Source organism: Marmota monax, unplaced genomic scaffold, assembly GCF_021218885.2.
Source record: "Marmota monax isolate L192 unplaced genomic scaffold, Marmota_monax_Labrador192_F-V1.1 WCK01_AAM20220418_F8-fsc00069, whole genome shotgun sequence".
NCBI lineage: Eukaryota > Metazoa > Chordata > Mammalia > Rodentia > Sciuridae > Marmota > Marmota monax.
The window spans coordinates 5,634,450-5,659,455 of NW_026695243.1; the positions used below are offsets into that span (position 1 = coordinate 5,634,450).

The following is a 25,006-nucleotide window of genomic DNA, read 5'->3' on the forward strand; positions in this document are numbered from 1 at the left end:
TGTGTGAGAAGTTTATCATTAATACATATTTTCTAGGAGATACTTTAAAGATTATTTTCATTTTATAGAAGAGGAAAACGAAACAGAAGTTAACCTATCAGAACCACATTTCTTCCTGTAGGACTCAGAGCCAACAGCGACGTCACTCATGTGTCCCTCCACTACCCTGCGACCTGCAGTCAAGGCAAATTGGACTAGGTCCTCTTACCTGTGTCCTGGCTGCTGCCCACACCCATCTTCCTGCTGAAATGTGTCTCCTCTCACCTTGCACATTCAAGTCTTTCCTATGTTCAAAGGGCCAATTCCAACACCATTTTCTGTCAAGTGTTCCTGGGTCTCCACCTCTGACACCAGAAGTCACCTTTTTCTGTATGCACAGTCCTGCCTCAAGGCACAGCCATTTACTTCAGCGTTTCTCTTTGCTATCTTAAAATGCAAGACGTCTGTGGGCAGGGAACAAGTCTGGCAGATTAGGGCAGATGATATTCAAACCCAGAGGAGTTTCTTTCCAAAGCTTAGTGAATTTTGATTAGAAAAACAATTTGTCCTCCTGGATTATACTTCTCTAAGGAAGTGTGTACATGGGTTTCTGGAGTATCAGTGTTTTCGCCCTGGCATATACTTGTTTTCCTTGTTCTCCTCTTCCATTTGAATGACAGACCTTATATTGATCATGTGAGTCTCACATTCACTCTATCCAGCCTTGAAGCTTTCTTTCCGAAAGGACCACTGCAAACTTTTCCATTTGGAAGTGCAACCTTCCTGTCCAGTCAGTCCTAGACACCCCCATTTTGGTAATTACATGCGGAAAACAGTGTTGCCGCCAGTGGGTTAAATTCATTTGCGAAAGCCTGTCAGGCCCTATCCTGGGCCCTGGGAGAAAGAAAATAGATATCATGGCCTGTGTCTCTTCACTCTATCAATAGATATTTGAGCCCCTACCCTACTCCAGGAACCATGTTCTTTGTACAGTGTCCATCTTTTCCATGAACTACGAGTCCTATGAGGGCACGGATCACATCTGCCTGGTTTACACTGTTCCTTGAGCTCAGTGCAGGGCCTGGCACACAGGTATCCTACAGATATTTATAAAACTGAATAGAAGGGTTGGGGATTTGCATCTGTCCCAATCCCTGGAGAAAAAGCAAGAATTCCAGGGTAGGACTTGGCTCTGGTTAGATGGTCAAGGACGTTGACTGAGTTGGTTGAACAAGTCCTGGGTCCTGTGGAGGTCCACTGTGGACCACCCTCACTGTGCTCAGGTTGTGGTGAGTTCTTTGTGGGGTTTTCACCAGTCTCTGAAGAACCAGCAGTTCGTGCTTTCTCATGAGACTTCTTTTTCTTGGGATTTAGTAGATTGACCTACTCAGTGGAAACTAAAAACAGACACTTGTCTAAAGGTCCTGTGCTTAGGCCTGAGGTCAGCAAGCCCCTCCCCAGGTTCCTACAGATGGTTATTTGTCTTGTGATACTGGTCACCTTGGCCCCAAGTGGGCAAAACAGGAAACAAAACCGAAGATGGCCTGAGGACTGCTCACCCAGATTTTTTAGAATATTCCCAATTCAATGATAAAAAACAAAACAATCCCCTCAAACAAAAACCATTAACATGTTTCCAATAGACTACTATGTGAAATTAGACTTTTTTGGTTCTGATTGTATGCATATACCTGATATCATCACCACAATCTAGATAATGAACCTATCCACCCCACCAAGTTTCTTTGCGTCCCTTCTTAATTGTTACCTCCTGTCCTTCCCAGCCAACCCTATCTCTGAGCGGCTACTGTTTTAACAGTTTTCTGTTCCTATAGATTAATTAACATTTTTAGTAGTACTTCTTTGTGAATTTTACCTTTTTGGGTGCTGATATTTTTGTGTTCCTATGAATATTCTTTTTTTTAAAAAAATATTTTTTAGTTAGACATGGACACAATACCTTTATTTGGTTGATTTATTTTTACATGGTGCTGAGGATCGAACCCAGTGCCTCTTATGGGTGACGCAAGCGCTCTGCCACTGAACCACAATCCCAGCCCGTCCTATAAATATTCTTGAGCTTTGCTTTTTGCAATTGGTTATTTGGAGAGAGCTTAAGCCTTCTGGATCCTATTTTCAAATGTGAGGCAGAAAAAGAGGAGTTTAGACCCGGGATAATTTTTCTTCATTACTGAGTAAAACTCTTCTAAGAGCTGTGGTCAGTGTTGGTGAACCATGAGGTTTTCCACTCTGGTGAGAACAGAAGCTATTTTGGGCTCTGTGTGAACTCCAGAAATAGTTCCCTCTAGTGCTTTCAGGTGGTTTCCTCACACATGGGTGCTGACCAGTACTCAGCTGAAGACTCCAGGGGGAACCCGCCAGGTCACAGGTCTCTGGGTTCTCTATCAGCGCAGCTCTCTCCTCTCTGGTAATAGGACCTACAAGCCGTAGCCACTTTGGGTTTGCCAGATTCCGCTGTTTCCTCAACTCAGGGAGACCTCCAGGGTCTTCCTGGGTCCCCTGCTTGCTCCCTACTCGGGGAACGCTGCAAGCAGTCAGCCAGGGCAGTCACAGGTCACACCTTACTTGTTTGTTTTCTCTTAAAGTTTGCTGTCCCTTCTTGTCTGATGTTTAATGTCTTATGAACAGTATTAATATTTTTCACACTGTTTCAGGGTGGGGACTAAATCTGATCCCAGTTACTCTAATCTTGGTTGGAAGGGGAAATTTCTAAAACTACTTTTGATAATGACTGTGATAATGCTGCAATAACTTTGATATTCTGGACTCCCTTCATTAGCATTGTCATCTCTGGGTACCTCAAGCTGATAAACTCTTCTATTGAGAAAATGATTATACTTGTATTACATTTCACATATACAATTGATTATATGTAATATATGAAAATAAAATTGTAATTTCTTCATTCAAGAACAATTTTTAAAAATGTTGGTGTAAGACTGCCAAGCATCCTTTGCGAGAAGGTCTGCTCTGAAATGATGGCTGCAGCAGTCGAGCTGGTGGTTCCTTCCCAGCCTCCGCCTCTGTTGGGGCACCTCCCAAAACCGCTCTGCTGGTGTACAGAGAGCCAGAGTTGGCTAGGAAAGAATCCTGGGGGGTAGTTTTCAAACACTGACTGGTTTACAGAACAAAAAACACATATGCTAGCTCCTTTGTCCCTGATGGGGCAACTCTGAGGTGCAGCCTCCATTGTCTAGTGGAATGAGCATGGAAGTTCCCGCTATGGACCCTGAGGAAGCAGCCAGCCCCGCTTCCTTCTCTTCATTTCTCTGTATCACTTTCCTATTCATTTCTCCCTTCTTATCTGTGTATAAATGCACGGACCCAAACAGTAAGTTATATCCCAGAACAAAAGGTTTGTCTAACAACCAAGAAAAGTTTTGGGGAAAAATAAAATGGGCAGGTAGAAATAAAAGTCTTACCTTCAAATACTCTATATATGAAAGAACCTAAACAATGGTAATTTCATTTCTGATCTAAAAAGAGGTGGATGCCCTAGGAGTAGAAGGGACACTAGTTCCACCATACTGATAATAAGCCATGCTTGCCCCAGGTCCTACTGAGGAACAGTGCCAGCTATTTCAAGGCTTACTACACTTCCATGAAGCTGCTTATCATGGCTATCAGTTTTAGCAGGGTGTTAAGAGCCTCTGGTTGCTCACCTCGGGGTGAGAACAACTTTAGCCAAAGCTGGGAAGCCATATGCCAGAAGGGAGGGTGGTGGACTAAACATTATAGACCTACAATTCACACTAGGGATGATGTGGGAAGTGAGATTCTCCTTCAGCCAAAAATAAGGGAGACACCCTAACAGGCAGACAGTAGTTTATACTTACCAAAGAGTAAAATACAAACACAAAAATCCAATTTATAGAACTGTTCTACTTAACTGATCACACACCATTTTATTCTGCTATAAAGCTTGTGCTTGGGCAACATGGGCATTTTTTACTCCAATTTATCGTGATTATTGATTGACTGACTGATTGATTGAGGTGCTGGGGATTGAGCCCAGGGCCCCTCCCAAGCTAGGAAAGCACTCCACCACTGGCTACATCCCCAGCTCTAGTTTATGGTGATTTTATAGCTTTAGTCACTGTCCAACCCAAATGTGCCCTTCATCATCCCAACTCTCATAGTCTTTACATAATAGACCATTTAGTCACTCTATTTGAGACATTTTATTTCTCTCATTCTAATATTAGGCTTTGGTAAGTACAAAAAAATTGTTCACAAGTACAAAAAATTCTGTAAAGCTCTGTTGTAGTTATAAAAGTCCATAAAAACAGAACAGTTTTTTAAGTTGGATAATATTTAACTCTATAAATCTAAGTGATGATTTTGACATGTGGCTTTAAAAATGGCAAAAACTGTTTTACTGCGATTGTTAAAATTTTTGATGACTCTTTCACCTGTTTCAGGAAATCTGTCTTAGACATTTATACTCAGATTTCTTTTACTATAGCCCAATTCCCTGCCTCCTCAGGGCCTTGTTTGTAGTAAGCCTGTGATGTTCTGCCCAAGGGAAGATTCTGACAACAGCTTCAGAAGAAAGAAGAGCTGGATTCAGATTTATAGCCACTGTCCTTTCCAATGTAAAAGTAATCTTATGTCAGGTGGCATACACTGTAATCCCAACATCTTGGGAGGCTGAGGATTGCAAGTTCAAGGCTAGCCTCAGCAACTTAGCAAGACCCCGTCTCAGTATAAAAAGGACTGGGGGTGTAGCTCAGTGGTAGAATGCCCCTGGGGTCAATTCCTAGTATTTTAAAAAAAAAAAAACAGTAATGCTGCAAAACAGTGATACAATTTTCTTATTAGTAATATTTTCTCTTCCTGCAAAGATTTTTTTTACTGTTAATATTGTAGATGAATTACATTTGATGACATTTTCTGTTTTTCAAAGTATTTTTAAAAAGTTTTATTGAAAAGATTTGATTTTTCCTATCCCAAAGATTCTGAGTAAAAACAATATTGGAATAAGTCCCAGTTTATCTTGCTGTGTTTCTACCTAATAACCTGTGGGACAAAGCACTGAGATCCTGCAAGGATTTGTTCAGTACTCCAAGTATTAAACAATCAAAACAAAAAACCTTTCTTTCACTTAATCATAAACAATAAAAATATTGCCAGAATGTTGCAGACATGAAGATCAAATGAACATTATAAAACCAAACCAGAAGCTGTCTCACAGCTTAGACTTTTTTTTCCTCTGCTTAATAAGAAATAAATTATCATTGCCATCATCTTCCACATATCTCTCCTTTTTCTTTGGCTTGCTCCGCTTGCCCTCTTTGGGAAGCTTGTCTTCTCTTGGCTTGTGGTAATGTGATGAATGGTGAAAGGACTTGTGAGGCTTCTGGGTCTTAAAACTGCCAGGTGAAGAGTGGGTTTTGGGGCCTCTAGGAAAGTCCTCATCCACTTCATGATGCCTGTCAGCCTTTCTGTGCTTCTCACGTTCTCTACTCCTGTTCATCATTTCCTTCTGTATTTCTTTGTCTTCTTGATACCACTTGTTGCTTTTTCTCCAGCCATGGCTCTTCCTTATATCATGGTGTGGTCTCGTCTCTGCTGCTTCCATGTGCAGTCTCTTGAACTGCCTTGGAAAATCCCCATTTTTCTGGATTTCTGGAAAATTAAAAAGTATTTTGAGCTTTCGCAGGTCTATAAATGAGGAGACAGGCAGCTAGATATATTTAAATGTGTTAATAATACAACATTCTAAAGAGCCTTTACTAAGGTAAAAACAACAACAACAGGAATAAACACTAACTAGAAATGGAATGGTTGTAGTTTTACATTCCTGATTGCTAAAAAGGGAAAACACCACAAATCCAACGATAGCTGTTTGTTCTATTCAACACAGTTTAACTACAGTATTAGACAATAGAGACCAGGACCTGCAAGAACAGTAATCATCTTAGTTCTGTGAGGAAGTCACGTCTGACCAATTCAAGTTCCTCCAGTGATCATCAGTCTCTGATGATAAGGCAAAGCAAGATGTATAAAATTGCCTTTGACAGTCTCACATGACATTTCAATTACCTCCTGAAGATAAAGTCTGGCCACAGTACTAAGAGGGGGATGCCAGACTGCCCGGGAGATTACTCCTCTAGAGCAGAGACTGCTGGCCTGGGGAGAACACACTTGTGTGCACTCTGTGTGGGTATTATCTTAGAGGTTTTAGTGCCAGATGATGTTATATTTTGTCAGGATTCAACATACTTATTACGAGCTTCTGATGGTGAGTGATTCTGACATGAGTAGGTGGGAGATGAGGTTACAGTGAAGGATGAAAATTAATGTCAGTAGAACCTTAAAAAATTAAAGCATTGGCCAATAACAACTTTTAGCATAAGACTCTTAGAATAAAATAAAAATTCCAACGCAAACTTCAAAATTGATTTGTGCTACAGAGTGTCAATACAACTAGCTAAAAAGGAAAAAAAAATTTTTTCCTCAGATTATAAAAGTTATAAATGCTCATGATGGAAAACTTGGAAAAAAAACAGACAAGTTAAAAAAAATCAGAAAGCACTCATAATTTTTAAATTCAGAGATAAAATTTTCATTTATTTCTTTTTAATCTCTTTCTAATTTAGTTGCCTAATCACTGTCTTCCTGTACTATAATTTCTCTATAGTTTAGATAAATTTTATATTAAATATGTAAACTATGCAGGCATTGTGAGAAGAAATTCCTTTGACTTTCTTTAGAATTAGTAACTTTATTTTGAAAAGGTCCTAAACTTAGTAAGAGTTTAAAAAAAGAATACCAAAAAGATGAAAACTACATAATAGAACAACTTGAAAAATAAACAATTTTGTCCCCAAACAAGAAAGGTAACTTGGGAAACCATCTTAAAGTACACAGCAAGAAAGAACAGAAGTAGAGAAAATAGACTTAAATGATAAGATATTAATTTGGTGAGAAAGAACTTAAATGTTAGCAACAGTAAACACAGAAACCAGAGAAGTGGCTGGGGACCTACAGCTATGCAGACAATGGTGGCCTATAAGAGCTGATTTCTTAAGGGAAGCTCCAGGAATCTTTCTTTCCATGAAAAATATCAGAGACATACAACCTGAAAAAATAATTACTTGTCAAACAGAAAAATCTCCAAGGAATCTTGAAAACTGCATGCACAGATGGAGAGCAGTATTTTTCTGGACATTTTCTAAAATGTTTACTAAGTGGAAAAAATGTTTATCACAAATAGGTTACAATACAGAATTTTTGAAGTAAGGTGTTTGGCTTCTGAAGATGAAGAAAGTTCTAGTTTCTATGGTAATTATTAAAAACATTTACTGTGATAACTAATGACCTTGAAAGCACGCAAAGATAAGAAAAAATTTAAGGGGGAAAGTGCTGGGGAATGATATTGGCCAATTATGTTGATTTTTTTTGTGTTCATGTGCGAATATGTAACAATAAATCCCATTATTATGTATAATTATAATGCACAATAAAAAATGTGGAAAGAGAAAAAAAGAAATCTAGGAACTACTACTGCAAATGTTACCTAACAAGTTAATAACATACCTTTTTAAAAAATAATATCTGTTCTTTTTAAAATTTTTTTTTAGTTGTAGACAGATACAATACCTTTATTTTATTTATTTGTTTTTATGTGGTGCTGAGGATCGAACCCAGTGCCTCACATATTTAAGGCAAATGCTATACCAATTGAGCTACAATAACAGCCTAATAACATACCTTTTATTTTTCGTTTTATTCTCTGTTCTCTCTCCCGAATTTCGTATTTGTCATCATAGTAGTAGATGAATGGAGATGTTGGAAATGTCTGATTATACATCCGTCTTTCTGTACATTCCTGCAAATTGTATTTGAAATTATGATGTCATAGTTTTCACTGTTCAGAAAACCCTTTTGTGAGCTTCTGGACCATGCTTATTAGAGAAGAGACCCACATCACTGGTGTCTTGTGCTGTGGTTGAAAGCTGGAAGGGATCACGCAAACCAACAACCCTACTGTGTTTATGTGCTTTTCTTTCAGGCTTGGGTTTTCTTCCCTTAGCTATAAAACCTTTCCTATTTTTTTCCATCTTCCCTGCCAAATTCCTCCTTAGTCTCAGTCAACAGCACTGAGGGCTGGTGCCATCTGCACTTGTCTTGTTCTGTGACAGAGTTTATTCTATTCAGTTTTATGTTCATATCTGTCCTTTCCTTGTCTGTTTCTTCCAAAAATGTTCCCTTAAGTATTTCTTTTGTCTCTCCTTCTCACCCCCAAAATATAGGTGTTAAGTTCTTAGCCTCTTGCTCTCCTCTCTAAACACAAGTGGTTGGCAAGTTTATTTTAACTCAGCATTTACTGCTGATTAGGGTAGTGATTTTTATGATAGGGAGTGAGATGGTGGTAGGTTATGTCTACTTTAAAACTTTTCCCATGTAATTCTGAGATGCCCCAAAGGAAATCTCTCTTCTTGCTCCCTACCCGAGCTGAGATCACCCCTTGCGCTCCTTTCCATAGGTGGCTGCCCACTCTCATGACTGGTCTTCCCACCATGGCCATTTCCCATGTTTACATTCTTTGGCCTGAATACTTCAGGTTTTCATTTATCATGATCTGCAACACATATTTATTCACCATGTCTGAAGCATTTTTTTCTTTGAAAGTCTTCCCATTGGAAGGTTCCCGTTTATCTTCTGTTATCTTACCTAATATTTATTTATAACTATTCAGCATTTTTTAGCTAAGTATTGAACAAAAATTAGAATAGTTTTAAGAAAGCATGTGAAAAATACACAAAGAATTTAGTTGATTCATTATAACTCTGACATTGTATCTGAACTTGTATCTTTAAGATAGCTGGCCATTTTATACATTTTATATAATTAATTTGCTGAATTAAAAAATTATGAATCATCAGAATATATTTCAAAGAGTTAAGTAATGGAAATCTGTTTTTATTATTCATATCAAATCATAACATTTTACCTTAACAGTTGACTTCTGTTTTCTCCTAAAAAAAGAGTTTTCAAAGAATCAGCTTTTGGTTTTGTTGATACTATTTAGTTTTCTGTTTCTATAATTTTCTCTTTTATCTTTATTATTTTCTTCCTTCTACCATCTTCAGACTTATCCTATTGTTTCTTTCTTTCTTTCTTTTTTTTTAGGTACCAGGAAGTGAACTCAGGGGCACTCAGCACTGAGCCACATCTCCAGCCCTATTCTTTATTTTATTTAGAGACAGGGTCTCACTGAGCTGTTTAGCACCTTGCCATTACTGAGGTTGGCTTTGAACTCGCAATCCTCCTGCCTCAGCCTCCTGTGCTGCTGAAATAACAGCATGCACCACCCTGCCTGTTGTGACTTTTTTTTTTTTTTTAATCATTTGGTCTTATTTGGATTCTGAAAGTTGTAAGGCAAACTTTCATGATAACATAAAAAAATGTGTTTAGAAACCACCATATTTAGTGGCTCCAAATTCTCATTTCTAGGATAAAAGATACACATCAAATAAACCCATAAAAAATTGGGTCTAAAATTCTGACAATAACTGAAATGAAAGGCAGCTAATTAAGAACATAAAACACAGAGAAGCATAAAACTTAATGATGTAATGAGTCATTCAGAATACTCTAATATTGTAATGGTGGAATATACAGCAGCTTTATCTCTAGTAAGAATCCTAACCATACAATAGTAGGAGCAAATCATGATGGCACAAAGGTACTAAAGATCTTCATACATTCATTCAATACTTGTCAACAAAACCTTTTAACTCTCCCAGCTCCCACTCACTCTTTCACATCCTCCTGCAGAGGCTCTCTGTACAGTGACTACTGTTGTCCTTGACACCCTCCCCAGACCCCACTCCACCAGAAAGGGAGTGGAATTAGGAAATAGTAGTGTCACATTTTCACGCAACGAATCTATTCAATAACAACATCTGTATGGCTGAATTTCTAAAACTGAAGGAGAAAGATCCTCAAACATCTTGAACCACCTGCGTGCTCTATTTGGATCCCATATGGTCTAGACTGACATGACTACACAGAGTTATACAGTACTACAAATGTTTTCCAAAGCTAAATGTAAATTGTATTTTGATTATCCACATCGCTGGTCCCCTCCATTAGCACAGACAATTGATAGTTGGCTATATAATTTATCTACTATTCTGGATTAGCCACACCACTGATCTTCTTCATTAGTGTTGGATAATCTAGAGTTCTTCATCTATGGCAGTGATGAGGTTGCCAAATTTGTTTTTTTATAAATTAAAAATTATCTAAATCTAGATTTCAGGGATAAATTCCAAATGCTTTTAATATATTTCCTATCTACATTAACAGGAGTGACTAGTAAGTAATAAGCATCCAGCTATAATTGTTTTTCTTTAATTGGACAAAGATAAATGCTAAAATTATACCCTTGTGTTTTAAAGAGGTAAGCAAGCATAAATCATACATTTATGTGATTTGTGTGCCAGTAGACTGCTTATGTGAATATGTTCCCTAAAAGGCGTTGGCAGCATCTGAATGTTGGTAACACGGATGAATGCACAGAGCAGTAAAAGATCTAGAGATGATAGCACTGTAAAAGAAACCTTCTCTAGCTAAATTTTCAATGTGAGTTCTACAGAAGTGAAGTAAGTGTGCTGTAGGATCTCTCCATCTGTGTCACCACAAGGTGGGTCTGATCACATTGGAAATAGCATCTAAACATCAGGGCTGAGAAATCCCCTGTACCACTTCTTTGTTTTGGAGATAAGGATTGAAGGTCAGAAAGAAAAAGTGAGTTGTTGAAGTCACCTGGTTAAGTCAGTAGCAGAGTACGAATCAGAAGTGAGGATCAGAGCCTCATGCTAGTTTTCACATTCTAAGCTCCACCCATAGTTCTGCTGCCTCAGTATGGAAGATAACTTGATCAGCAGATGGACTCCAGCACTTTTCTTTCTCCTAGCCTTTTTGTCTGTCCTCATAATGTAGGGCTCCCAAGGCTTGTACCAGTAAATGCCATGGCTGGAATTTAAGAGGTGGTCTGCAGTGCTACCCTTTTCTATTGATCATCCTTCTACCCACTTAAAGGATTCCAAGCTTTGTTGTTTTCTACCTCCTTCCACTGGATCTGATTTGATATCAGTTCACCTTGTTTTTGAGGCTATTAGAACCCTACCTGGAAAGTGGGAGTGCATTTCTCCATATGAACTTTCTACCTCCTGTGCCACTGCCCTTTCCTCTCTGCCTCAAGAGTCCTGGAATGCATGGATTTTGAGCCTATTCTTATTGCTTCTTGTCTCTGTGATGGATGGCTGCAGTTTCACACTTAAAGTGGCAACTGGCTAGGGATCTTGTGCCCACCTCACAGCAAGAAGTCGCTCCTGCTCTGAAACTTAAACATCCAGAACACACAATCTGACCCTTTCAGTTGGGGTTAGAGAATGTGTTAGCTGGACAAGGAACCTGGGCACTTGTGGAGTAGGTGGGTTAGTCAGTGATGCATCACCCCTGTCTTTCCACTGTTGGGTGTCAGGGATTGCAAGTGAGTGATGAAGACTGAGTTGACTACAGTACCAGGAAAAAGTGGAAGAAAAAAACAAAACATGATGGAGCTGTGTCAAAGTAATCATGAGAGGAACTCATGAGAACGCCATGTACTGTTGACGACTATTATATGACTCACTTCATGAGCTGTATTTGTTTTTACATTCACCTGTAACAGACAACTATGCTCTGACAGACAGTTACTCTGGTAGGGATGGGAGAAGTAAATAAATAGAGAATATATACACTCAGAAAAATTAAATTATACTCAGAAAAATGAGAAATTATACCCCATCTGATTCAAAAGTATGATATGTCAAGATCATTGTACTGTCATGTGTATCTAATTATAACAAATAAAAAAAAAGAGAATATATTAAGTCTTGCCTCTGAATGTTAGTTGGTAAATAAGTAAGCATTCAGAGTTCCATTCTTTTTTGAGCTCATCTTTCAACAACTGCTCCCTGACAACAGAATGCTTTATGTTCAAATGCTAAACTTACGTGTCCATAATGGCCTTTTTGTGCACAGTTGTAGCAATAAACTAATGCTGATTGTCCAGAAGGAGTCTTCGGTTTTTTGGGTGGCCCAGGTTTGGTCTGCAACATAAAACATTTGTGAAGGTTTAATAAAAGTTAGAAGAAAGTTATAAATACTGCTTTCTAGAGCTTAGCATGGAGTGGCAGTGGAGGATGGAACCTTGGACAGAAACATTTAAGGGCACACAGAGGAGCTTGTAAAAGGGACAGAGAAGGAAGGGCTCAAGCATGTGGAGACCCAGGAGAACACAGGTGCCAGTGTTAGAGAATAGTTTTAAGAAGGATGAACTGATCTACAGTGTCAAAAACCAGCAGGGAGACCTAGTAACACCAGGATTGAGAAACATCCATTGTAAAAACAACTGTTCTTAAATAACGTTAGTGCAAGAATTTGGAATCAGTGGGAGTGCACAAAGAGTTGAAGGCTGTAGGGTGAAGAGTAAAGGGATGCACATGAAAGTAATGAAATGTAGAAAGAAAAGCAAAGAAATAATCACCAACTAGGGCTGGGGTTGTGTCTCAGTGGTATTGCACTTGTCTGGCATGTGTGAGGCACTGGGTTTCAATCTTCAGCATAAAATAAATGTATTGTGTTCATTTACAACTAAAAAAATATAAAAAAAAAGAAAAAAAAAAGAAAGAATCACCCACCAAAGTCAGGAGGGCAGTTACTTCCAAAGAGGATAGAAGAGCCCATAGAGGGCTTTGGGGTAGCTGCAACTTCCTAGTTTTTGTACACAGAGGTAGTTACTTGGTGTGTATCATATAACTAATCTATTAAATTGTACACATATTTTATGCACTTTTTAGGATGCATATTACATTTTACAATAAGAAATGTTTAAAAATATTGAGTATAGGTTGAAGACAGGGAGAATAATGCTATATATTATTTTGAGAAGCATGAATAATGGCAGAGTAAGATGATGCAGTACTTAGGGGGAGGAAGATTTGGTAGGGTTTGTTTTTTTGAACAGGAAGAGACCTGGGCATGTAAGAAGGCTAGTAGAGATGGAGACACTGAAAATAGAGAAGAGAAAGGAGATGATGGATGGAGAAAGAACTCTGAGGAAGTGGTGGCTGTAATCAACGGGAGAAAAACCTAATCGGCACTCCCCACCCCAAGCTTTTGGGAGACTGAAAGAAAACATGTAAGATGAGCATAAACATAGGTAAGTTTATTTTTCATGTTCTTTACTGGGATCCTATTACCAAGAGTACTATTGTGCCATCTAATTTTATTGCTTAATGTTACAAACAGGTGGTTTGTGGGGTTTTCTTTGATTGATACAGGAAAATAATGAATAGGTAGTAAAAATCTTCTTTAAAAAACTTTACTTTCAATTCTTATTTCCTAGAATGGAAAACCAGAAAACCAGAAGAAAACAATAAAATAATCTTTCTGCTGAAAATGATCACAAATGCTACACACAATGGAATTTATAACCTCAGCTGTTACCAATTCATATATAAATAAAAAACAACAAATGTTATACATTCTCCAATTAAAAATGTGGCTCATAAATTAAGATTAGCCAAAAATCATCAAAAAAAAGTTTTAACAAGTACACACACAAGTCATATATCCCTTATTGCAGAGATTCACATTTTCTTCAGGTAGTAGAACACCAGGAAGATGTGAAATTAGTGAGTGTAATTTTTTTTCTGCCTATAAATAAATAAATAAACAAACAAATATATATGTGTGTGTGTATATATATTTAAAGAGAGAGAGAGAATTTTTTTTTAATATTTAGTTTTTAGTTTTCGGTGGGCACAACATCTTTATTTTATTTTTATGTAGTGCTGAGGATCGAACCCAGCGCCCCGTGCATGCCAGGCGAGCACACTACCTCTTGAGCCACATCCCCAGCCCACGTCTATATTTTTTGATGTGGCATAAAATTGCAGCCATGAGCACACATGTTTTAAGGGAAAACTAAAAGAGATGGTGGTGTCAAGGATGTGATAACATTTCAAGAAAGAAGTTGTTAAAAGCTACTGATGGGCTACAGAAGATGAAGACTATGAAATTCATTGGACTTAGCAATCAAGAAGTTGTTGGCAACTGCAAACTTGTATGCAATTTCACTTGAGGAGCTGTAGCATGAGCCAGATTGAAATACGTTTATCAAGTAACTATAAAAATGCCTTAGAACAGAACACTGGTCACTCTTTCAAGAAACAAGGATATGTAGAGAACAAGGGAAAGAGACAAGTAGAACAGAATACAAGTCCAAGGTGCCTCTATTCATGATACTTTTTAGTGTGCTGGGCACAGGGCACCATTGAGTGCCCAATATATACATGGCATTGTTCTCAGATCAGGTAATTGAGAAATGAGAAAAACACTACTTACATCTCCAGTGCTGTATGTGTACACGTGCACACACTTTCACATATCACTCATGTGTACACAAACTAGAAGATGGTGATTAGTAGTATGCACACAGCTAAAACTGAGTTTTATGAATTATAGATTGAGCTGCTGAGAGAAACCCTGACAAGGACGATCCTTTATTATAATAAGGAAAAAACCCCAGGTATATAATGATTAAGGGACACTATTCTAGGCATATGGTATAGGGAACAGGTAGTGCTAAACCCAAGTTAGAAGCAAGCTCACTATATTTGAAGATTTGAAAATGTATCTGTAAACTTGGAAGTGTAGTAAGTGAAGAAAGAATAGAAGAAAAGGAGGTTCCAGGAGGTGAAGAAGGACCTTACCTAGGGCTTTATGACTGAGGGTGAAAAACACTGAATTTATTTTAAGCAGCATGGGAACCCAGTGAAGGGTTGAAGCTAATGGTAGGTACTCAGTAACTAGCTGGTGACTGTTAGGAAGGACCATAACTGATGATAAAAAGAAAAACCCACTCCTTAAATAATAAATGCTCTCTAAAATGGTACTTACTTATGTTTATAAATTGTTCTACTTATGTTTGTGCAAACATATAGAAAATTTATCTTTGAAGCAAGATTTTTAGATTCATTAATGAGAAGGAAAAATATGCTATGTTTATACCACTGAAGTAAGGGATTCTACTGACTTGAATCCTATGCAAAGGTCAAGATAAACCAGGAAGTAAAGATGAGAGAGGCTGGTGAAACCATATCAACAGGGATATCCAGTCACTAGAACTTGATTTATTGATATAGAAGCAAGCAGAGACTTTCTCAAAGGAGAAGCTATCAGCACCCCTATAGCACTTCTGGCTCTTCCTAAAGAGTATAGGACACAAAGAAAGTCACAATACTGCACAACTCTCTAAAGGCTCATTCCTATCAACTCCTTTCAGAGAAAAGGCCACCTTTATGTAATATTGCCAGTTGTTTGCAACCTTAGGGTTCCTAATTCCCCTTTTCCCTACTCTCCTCCTCCTGTTCCTCCCTTTTTTTTTAAATAGCATCCATCACTTTCTAGTGTACCAAAGTGGTTATTGATTATTGCTGATCTGCCATCTCAATGCTACAGTGAAAGATGCCTGAAGGTGGGGACTTTTCTTTAGTCTACTATGTATCCCTACATTAAGAACCTAGACAATGAATTGGTAGAGAACCTAGAATAGGGGTCAGCAAATTTCGGCCCATAGACCAAATCTGATCTTCTCCTGTTTTTGAATGGCTTACAAAGTTGGAACAGCTACCCTTTAAAAAAAATTTTTTTTTTGGTTATACATGGACACAATATCTTTATTTTGTTGATTTATTTTTATGTAGTGCTGAGGATTGAACCAGTGCCTCACATATGCAAGGCAAGTGCTCTGCCAGGGTCACAACTCCAGCCCACAGATACCCATTTTTAAATAGTCAAATGTAATAACAAAAGAGTATTTTGTAACATGTGAAATTCAAATTTCAGTGTCTATCTATAAGTAAAGTTTTATTGAAACAGAGCCATATATATTAGATTATGGATTATCTCTAGCTGCTTTTACACTAGAGTTTTGATGGAGACCATATATAGCCCTCCAAGCTAAAATATAATACCATCTAACACTTTGTGGAAAGTTTGTTGACCCAATACCTAGAACATAGGAAAAGCTCAATAAATAAAGAGGTAATGAATGAGTAGACATTAAAGACTTCAAAATTCTAGACAGTGGAAATTAGTTATGCAATCAACAAGTGTAAAAAGTGGATACAAACACTGAATACACCTGCTACTGAGTACATGAAGGCAAAAATTTATGGAATGTCTCTGAATTTATTTTATTGCTTTAGTCTGAGGAGATAACAGGTAGTTCTAATGCATTTAGCCCTTAATAGAAATTATTTATTTTAAAAGGTTGCTGAGTTCCTACTATCCACAGAGTATGTAATAGAAATTGTGAGGGATACACACATAAATAAGAATTCTAAAACAGATGAGTTAACATGGAAAAGATCTTAAGAAATGAAAACACTAGGGAGGCCATGGCTCATCAAGGGGAGTTAAGTGCACATCAAATGCATATTTTCCATTCAATAAATGAAGTAGTATAATTTTTTTGAGATGCCCCTTACGTACAGCATCTCAAAGAACAAATTCACCTTACTGCTATTAAATGAATCGTAGTTAGTTCTTTTTAGTTTTTAAAGTGTTAAATGTTTTAAAACCAATAACATGCATGTGGCACAAAATTCAAGACACTAAATGGTAGAGAGTAAAAAGTCTGATTTTGTTCTGTTTTCCATCAATCAAGTTCCCCTCCTCAGAGGCAACAACTGTTACCAGTTTCCTGTTTTCTACCAGCAACAGTCTAGGCATGGATACATGTGGGCACTCTGTATATGTATATAATGCAAGGGCATATTTTTGCCTGCTTAAAGACAAAATATGGATGGAAGGGATTTTAAGAATTGGTGACAATAATCAAAGGCAAAACTGACCAAATCTTCTGAAGAGCCAGAGGCTCTGATAAAAAGTTATCCACTGCATTTTGGGATTATGTGCTAATCCTGGCTCTGTCACTTATGCAACATTAGTCAAGTTACTTAAATGATTTTGTTTCATTTTATTTATCTGTAAAATAGGTACAATAACAGTAACAGCACTCCTTCCTGACACTGTTGTGAGGGGATGTTACACATACTTATAACCTATCAGTAAGATATGACCATATCCTTTACTTTCTTTACTTAGTTTCCCCAACTCTCCTGGTTTCCTTCCACCTCACTGGCTGTTTCTTTGCTAGTCCTGTTTCGTATGTTCTATCCTGCTTACCCTGAAGTGGTTCATGGCTCAGTTGTGGTCATTTTTTTTTTAAGTATATGTTTTAGTTGTAGATGGACACAATATCTTTATTTTATTTATCTATTTATTTTTATGTGGTGCTGAGGATCAAACCCAGTGCCTCACATATGCCAGGCAATCGCTCTACCACTGAGCCACAACTCCAGCCCCCATGGCTCAGTCTTTTGACAGCTTTTCTTCTCTATCTAATCCCTTCTAACCTCATAGCTTTACATTAACCTTTACTTTGGCCACTCTAAAATTCTATTTTTAGCCTTGATCTCTCAACCCTAGATTCACATCTCTACTAGAATGTCTAACAGGCATCCTAAATTGAGTAAGTTAAAAACAAATCCTGTCCTCCTCCACCCCTCAAATAAGCACCTCCTACAATCTTTCCCATCACACCATAAGCAATGCCATCCTTTCAATTGCTTAGTCCAAATATCAACAACCTTGATTTATCTCTTACACATACATCATGTCCATCAGCAGAGCTTATTGGCTCTGTAAGATACAACCACCACCTTACTTCTTCTCTCCTGGTCTGACCATTCACCTTTCATTTAGATTACCAGAGCATCAGAACTGATCTTCCTCCTTCTATCCCTGCTCCTCTGCAGCCTATTCTCAAGACAAGGTGATCCTTCTAGCATGTAAATCAGAACATATCACTCCTCAGCTGAAAACCCTCTAACAGCTCCTCTGCTCTCTCAGTAAAGGCCAAGAACCTTACAATGGCCTACAATTTGCCTCTCCCACCTGCCTGATTTTGCTATATGCTTTGAAGCATGTCTCCATACCTTGCTAGCCTTTCTGTTGTTCTTTGAACACTCCAGACAAACCTCAGAGCTTGGCACCAGCTTTGGTGACAAAGCTTCTGGATCCATTTTCCTGGATCACTCTTCCCCCAGATATGATGTGGTATACCCCTTCACTGCCATCAAGTCTAGGCTCAATGGTCACCTTCATAGTAAGGTCTTCCTGACTACCTATTTTAAAATTGCTAGCTCTTTCCAAGTGGTACTCCTAATGTCCTAATTAAACAAAACAAAACAAAACAAAACCCCCTAAACCAACAGTCAAACAACCCTCTTCCTGGAAACCCCCAAACTTTCCATGGCCCTTATTGCATCTGACATTAAATATTTTACATTTTATCTATCCATCCTCAGCCCCAAAATTAAGTTCTGCAAAGGCTCCTTTTGTTCATTCCTGTACCACAACTTCTGGAATAGGGCCAGGCATACAGTAAGAGTTCAATAAATATTAATGAATGAACAATGGGTAATGCATATGTAAAGCATATGACCCATGTTAATAAAAATCTTGTATACTTTGGAAACTTTTTAACTTTTCTGTCATTAAGGGAAAAATCTATATAATCATGCTTTGATATGTTAAAAAGCTTGAATAAATTAATAACACAGCTTCCTTGTGTCTCTTTCCTTCACACTAAGAATGTGATATATACTTTGGCAAAACCAGGATGGAATTAGTAATGCAAAGAGAACAGGAACTCATCGGATAGTACCAGGGATGAAGAGATCCTTCTTAATTTGAATGCATGCTTCATTGTTGACACTTGTAATTTTATTTTGAAAGTAATCTCAAACATAGCCCCACTGTTCATTTATGCTCCTGGACAAAGTGCAAACACTTGGATGTTCATTCATCTGAATAATGTCACTAGTTAAAAACTTCCATTACTACTAATAAAAATACCAACAGTATTTATATTGTTATGAAATTCTAAAATGTTTCACAATAATTAATTAGTAAATGACATGACAAACATTATCTACACACTCTCATTTTAATAAACTATCATGTACCAGGACTTAGTAGGAATGAAATCAGCGTAGATCTTACCTAATTAGAGAACATTTCTGCGTTAGAATACAGTACTGAAAACTCAATAATGATTTCCAGTGGATAAATTTTCATACTATGATCTAACAAAAATCTTTACTTAAAGTGTTAGAAATATAAATTTGTGACTCAATTCTTCTGCCTGGGAGAATGTCTTTATTTTAATTAACAGTAAGGTCCAATTTAAAGAAGAATGTGTCAACTGGTTAGCTCTAAGCTCAGGACTCTGTCATATGCACTTATACTGCTGACAAAAAGTTAGATCCAAGGGAATGAATGTAGTTTTCTAGAACTTTTTTAAAGTAAATAAAGTTATCTAGACTTGGACTCAATGGATACCAAATGAAGTATTTATGAAAGCAGGACCTTTTTTTTTTTTTTTTTTGGTTAGAGACATTTAAATAATCTGTATTTGTAGGGTGATATCTTGGAGATTACTTTACTATCAATATATAGAAGTAATAACCTGGTAGATAGCACTACCTATGAAAGGTCCATCCCATCTGCTATTCTTGCTGAAAGCTTTTCATGCACCAGTAAACTCAGTAAATATCAGAAGATAAAGCATAAGCTTACCACGCCACGGATTTACTCCTAATGTCTCCTCAAAGTGCAGCCCGATGCAACTGCAACGATTACAAATGATTTTCTTCTAATGTCATTTTACATAACCCTTTTTTCTGCATGAGTAGTTAGTTTGGAATGAATGAATGAATGAATGCCATTAAAACAGTTAATCATTATCTGGGACACTGGCCTTACTCCCTTCACTTACTAGGAATCTCCATGACAAAGGCCAAGAGATCAAAATGCTAGAGTTGCCTCAGTGTCCTATTTCTAACAGTAATTTTTTATGCAAATGAACCTGCTGGGCATCTCCCTCTGTGACCTTGAGCTGCCCTTATCTAAACTGACTTTGATCCAATAAGGGCTTGCATCTAGTTGAAGCTCATTCCCTATATGCATATAGGATGTACAATCAATTTCACTAATTAAAGAGAATTTTCTACACTTGTGAATGCAAAATGGATTTATTTTTATAATCATACATATAAAGACTAAGCTATATATATATATATATATATATATATATATATATATATATATATATTTAATTTGTTAATTCAATTTGCTACGTAAACTTTTGTGTGTGTGTGTGTGTGTGTGCGCGCGCACGTCATACTGGAGTTTGGAAACCTAGGGGACTACACCACTGAGTTACATTTGCAGTCTTTTTTTTTTTAAATTTTGAGGCAGAGTCTTGCTAAGTTCCCAGACTGTCCTTAAACTGTGATCCTCCCGCCTCAGCCTTCTCAGTTGCTGGGACTACAGGAAGGCATCACCACACCTGACTATTAAGAGCAAATATATTAAACACTTGACATAAATATATTCACAATCAAATATAACACTAAGAAAAGTAGAGCTTGGCTCTCCAATCTTTCTGAACAAGTTGCATTTGCACATATACCTTTTAAATTGATAATGATGTTCAAGTTTGAGACCATCCTCACTCTTTCAAAATGTTTCCAAGTCAATTTATTCTTTTAATAAGCTCATTAAGAGCACAACCCTTTCCCCAATATTCATATATTTTAAAAATCCAACCCAAGTAATCAAATAAGATTACTCAAGAAATTGTTACCCCCAATCAAAAGACTTGAATGTGATTACGAAGTCCATTAATTGAAGTGACCTACTGACATCAATTTGAAATTTAAGCAGGAAGAAAGTTTAAATTTAAAATACACATTTTTTCCTGTCTAAAGATATTGCTTTTTACTGGCTACTCTAAAGAGATTAGAGACAATATGCTAAATATTTTATTTCATTTTATAAAGAGAAGGCAGGGAAAGAAGAATGGATGCTTTCCCTTTCTTTTAGTGTTATTCAAAATATAAATGCCAGTAGAAATGTAATCAGTATATATTCAAGGAACAACAAAAATATCTGGAAACTAAAGAAATCAAAGGGAGGAACTTGAAAGTTGGGCAAACCATATTTTAGTGAACAGAACTAAAGTTGAGTCTGTGAGAAAGCGACAATGACAACCCTATTACTAGCAGCGCACAAGACTAATACCCTTTCCTTCCTTTACCAAGATTTCTGAAGATGTGTCCTCACACCTGAGGCCTGAACTCCACCCAGGCTTATTCCCACTGTAGTTTTAGACAAAACCTTCCATTTGCACATGGTTTTGGCAAATATCCATTGTTACATTTTCCTTTGAGGAACACTGGGAGGATTTTTCTTCTCAAAACTTTGGAATTGTTTAAAACAATGCTTCCTTCATGAAATTTTTAAAGCTACAATTTTTTTCTTAGTGAAAAACAAATGCATTTATATTCCTGTGGACACTGCTACCAATTTCCCCTAAATCCTAAAAATGGCATTAAAAGTATCACATATAATAATATACATATGATATTTTTAAGTGTTAAAAGACTATGTCATATACCCAACAGACTCCCAATACATTGGGTAATTCCTTAATTAGGCAGATTTTTGAAACATGTATTATGTACACAACAGACCGGAACGTCTCCTTTGGAGCATTTTCTAGTCTATCGGGTGATTACATCATTAAGCCACACATGCTACGTAGAAAAAAATCCTTATGAAAATTCATGAAAAAAATGTACAGCACATCATTAGCATGCAGAGGATGTGTATGCTTTTGATATTTTCTCTGTTTAAAAAAAAAAAAACTACATGAAGTAATTAGTCTGGGCCATGAAAACATGAGAAAGGTACCCGACCCTGGTGAAAATGAAAATTACAAAAAAATTGCATCTCTCATGGTTTAGCTGAGGGTAATTTGCTTTATTGGAAAATGGATTCTTGAAAAGTATTCAGTTGAACCGCGGCAAAATAAAGAGTGTTGCTTTATTGATTTGATATTTCAAATATATACGTAACTTCCTTCCTAATTCTCTTTTGGATACACTTAAATTTTACAAACCAATGAGCTGAAAGGTTGCAAATGACCAGTCATAAAACCATTAATTATTCAAATCCTTGCAATACTGTATGTTTGCATACTTATGTTTTCATTTTATGTCATCAAGAGTTTAAGGGATTGCATGAGTATGTCTTTTTCAATAAGTCAAAACTATGTTCAAGTAATGTGAATAAATGTAAATTGTTGGTATAAATCCCAGCAATGAAAAGACTACATATTAAGCACTAGGACAACATTAAGCACTAAGCAAAACCTGTAAGACAATATATTTGAAGATTAAAATAAAAGACGAACAAGTTTTGTAAAAAAGGAGCTATTAAATTTATTAGTTTATGATCTTTTTGCTAATAAGATACTTCCCCCACCAAAAAACTCCACAACAACAAAAAAGAAAACCTCAGTAAGCAGAGAACAATGAACATATGCAAGACAGTAAGGATCACAGTAATTCACTCCCTGAATGCTCCAAATCTTCATGGCTTAAAAAGCATCCCAATTTTCTCTAAAGGTAGAGGCATTTATTCACTGGGCCATAGCTAATTTTACATGGAATGCAAAAATGTTAGTTTAAGTTTAATTTACCATCCTATTTAAATATTTCCAATGTAGCTCTCAAACTGCAGAGCTATCCCTCCGTCTATTTTAATTTTAAAGTAAGTTAGCAAAGGCTTCCTTCTTAATCCCTAGAGACTACCTACATAGTGACACAAACGCACAAATTTATGACAGCAACATAAATGCTCTTCTGAAGTAATGTGCAACATTAAGTGAAAATCGTTTCCTGGAAAGATATTATAGGTATCTATATTTTATTTGCCATCTTAAACATATCTGGGTCTTTATGGCCTTATTTTAAAAATGTATTTCCTTTTTATATTTCCTGGTGCAAATGGACTGCATAAATAAGCAATGTGCTATGAGGCTTCAGACCAGCCGATAAAACCTTTCAATTTTCATGCCAGCTTCTTCTTTTGTAATTCAAATCCGCCTGGAAACTGGCAGCTCTGAAAACTGAAACAAGCACTGCCACAAATACCTTGTAATGCTATCGACCTTGTCTGCCCATGCAGTGAGAAAGGGGGATGCGTATGTGTCTGCAGCCATCCAGATAACACAACTCATTTTTTTTGGGGGGGGGGGGTGCGGGGATAACAGAAGCCAGCCCCAGACTGTGCACCAAAAGCAGTCATTACCAGGCGAGCTGGAGAATAAGTCTCTTCAAAATACACAGTGCATTTAAAAACCATATATGAGGCTGAGCCACTGCTGTCATTACCAATTTTAATTTAGCTCCTTCAGTTTGCCAGCCAGATAAACTCTTTAGTGCTGTTTTTCAATCTATTTGCCACATTTTATGTTTAAGATTATAGTAATATGGACAGGAGAAGGAATCACTTTTAGGGGAAATAAAGAAATAGATCCGCTTATCGGCGCCCATCAGAAAGTTCATTAATCAACCAGGCTTTGTGCCCTCTAAATTGAAAGGTTAAATAATCCTCTCAGGAATATTTCTCAGCCCCTCCACCAATTGTCCGGAGAGGAGCTGCCATTCATAGCATGCGGGATCAGTGACAGGGTATCTTACCACTGTTTGGACCCCAAACAATGATGGACAAATGGCCTGGTTTACAAAGAAACCTTTTAGTACACAGATGGAAAAGGACCACAAGCTTTGAAGCAGGGTGGAGGGATGAGAAGGGCGTGGAGACAGGATATAGGGTGAAGAGACAGAAGAGAATATCTACATGTTGTGAATTCTCGGATATTTTATCTGAAGGTTTATTGGGTGGCCTATAAAGCAAAGAAATCACATTAATATTATACCTCTCAACCATATAAAATGCATAACATATTCAAATTTGCTTATACATTTTGCATACAACTGTACATAAACCTCCACTGAAAAATTATGGAACCAGAGCTCTACTGTATTTATTAGCTAACACACCAAGGATCCAAACAAACCCCAAGATTTTCATTTTGACTATAACTCTACATGACTTATAATACATGGCAACCCTCTTCACCTCAAACCCTGCTTATTCTATTGAAATATTCTTAACCATCAGTCACAAAGGCATGGAATCCATAAATGCAAGGACCTGTTTCAAGGAGGGAAGTAATGCTCTTTTGTTTTTATAATATGTTCCATCTTAGCCCTTGCTTTTTTTAAAATAAGAAACAAACATGAAATTAGAATACTCTTTGAAATATATATCACATGCATTGAGAAAATGATTTTGTGTTGCCTTTTTTTTGCTGGACCCATGCAAATACAGTTGAGAGTCCACAGAAGTGACCCAGCTCTTATGCCACTATGGTTGGCTATGAAATTTGGCTGTTTTCTGGTATCAGTCATGGGAAAGTATGAAGTAGTTTTACCTGAAGTGCAAAAAACGGATACACTATTTTGTTTCCTTCCTAATCAGATTAACATAAGCCCTCCACCCTTAGTAAATAGAACCACAATTAGCATGTGTGAATTATTTGATTTCATGTTATTCACATTATTTATACAGGAAGCTAATATTTATATAATTTCATTTGCATAGGATAGAATAACTATATTCAGATGATACTGAAATTACTGCTTAAAAATTATGCATTATTAGCATCGTTGTAATCTAATCTTCAATATCTTTATAATGATTTTTAGGTAAGTAAAATTAAGAAAATAATTTAAATTTGCTATACTTAATTAAAAGTTACTTACATTTTTGGAAAGGAATAAGACAAGTGTAAATAATTAAAAAATGAAAAACTGAGTTAAGTATTTTTGTTAAGAGAAGACACTGTTTGTAAGTATTTTAATTTTACTAACTCTAAGAGGAAAACATTGTTAGGAGACAGAGTAATATGTCATTATGAATCTCCTTATTTTGGGCAAAAGACATTAATAATAACAGA

At 36.9% G+C, this 25,006-nt stretch overlaps 1 protein-coding gene across 7 annotated transcripts in view; it reads right to left on the reverse strand.

Moving 5' to 3' along the window:
* Positions 1-3,808: 3,808 nt before the first annotated feature.
* The window catches only part of Zcchc7 (zinc finger CCHC-type containing 7), a 225,996-nt gene continuing 204,798 nt past the window's right edge, over positions 3,809-25,006 (reverse strand). For all 7 annotated transcript variants that reach the window (XM_046457199.2, XM_046457194.2, XM_046457195.2 and 4 more), the window contains 3 exons: positions 12,015-12,110; positions 7,717-7,834; positions 3,809-5,628 (listed from right to left, as the gene is read on the reverse strand). In XM_046457199.2, coding sequence (XP_046313155.1) covers positions 5,189-5,628; positions 7,717-7,834; positions 12,015-12,110 — 654 coding nt within the window. In that variant the 3' untranslated portion in view covers positions 3,809-5,188. The remainder of the gene's footprint in view (positions 5,629-7,716; positions 7,835-12,014; positions 12,111-25,006) is intronic.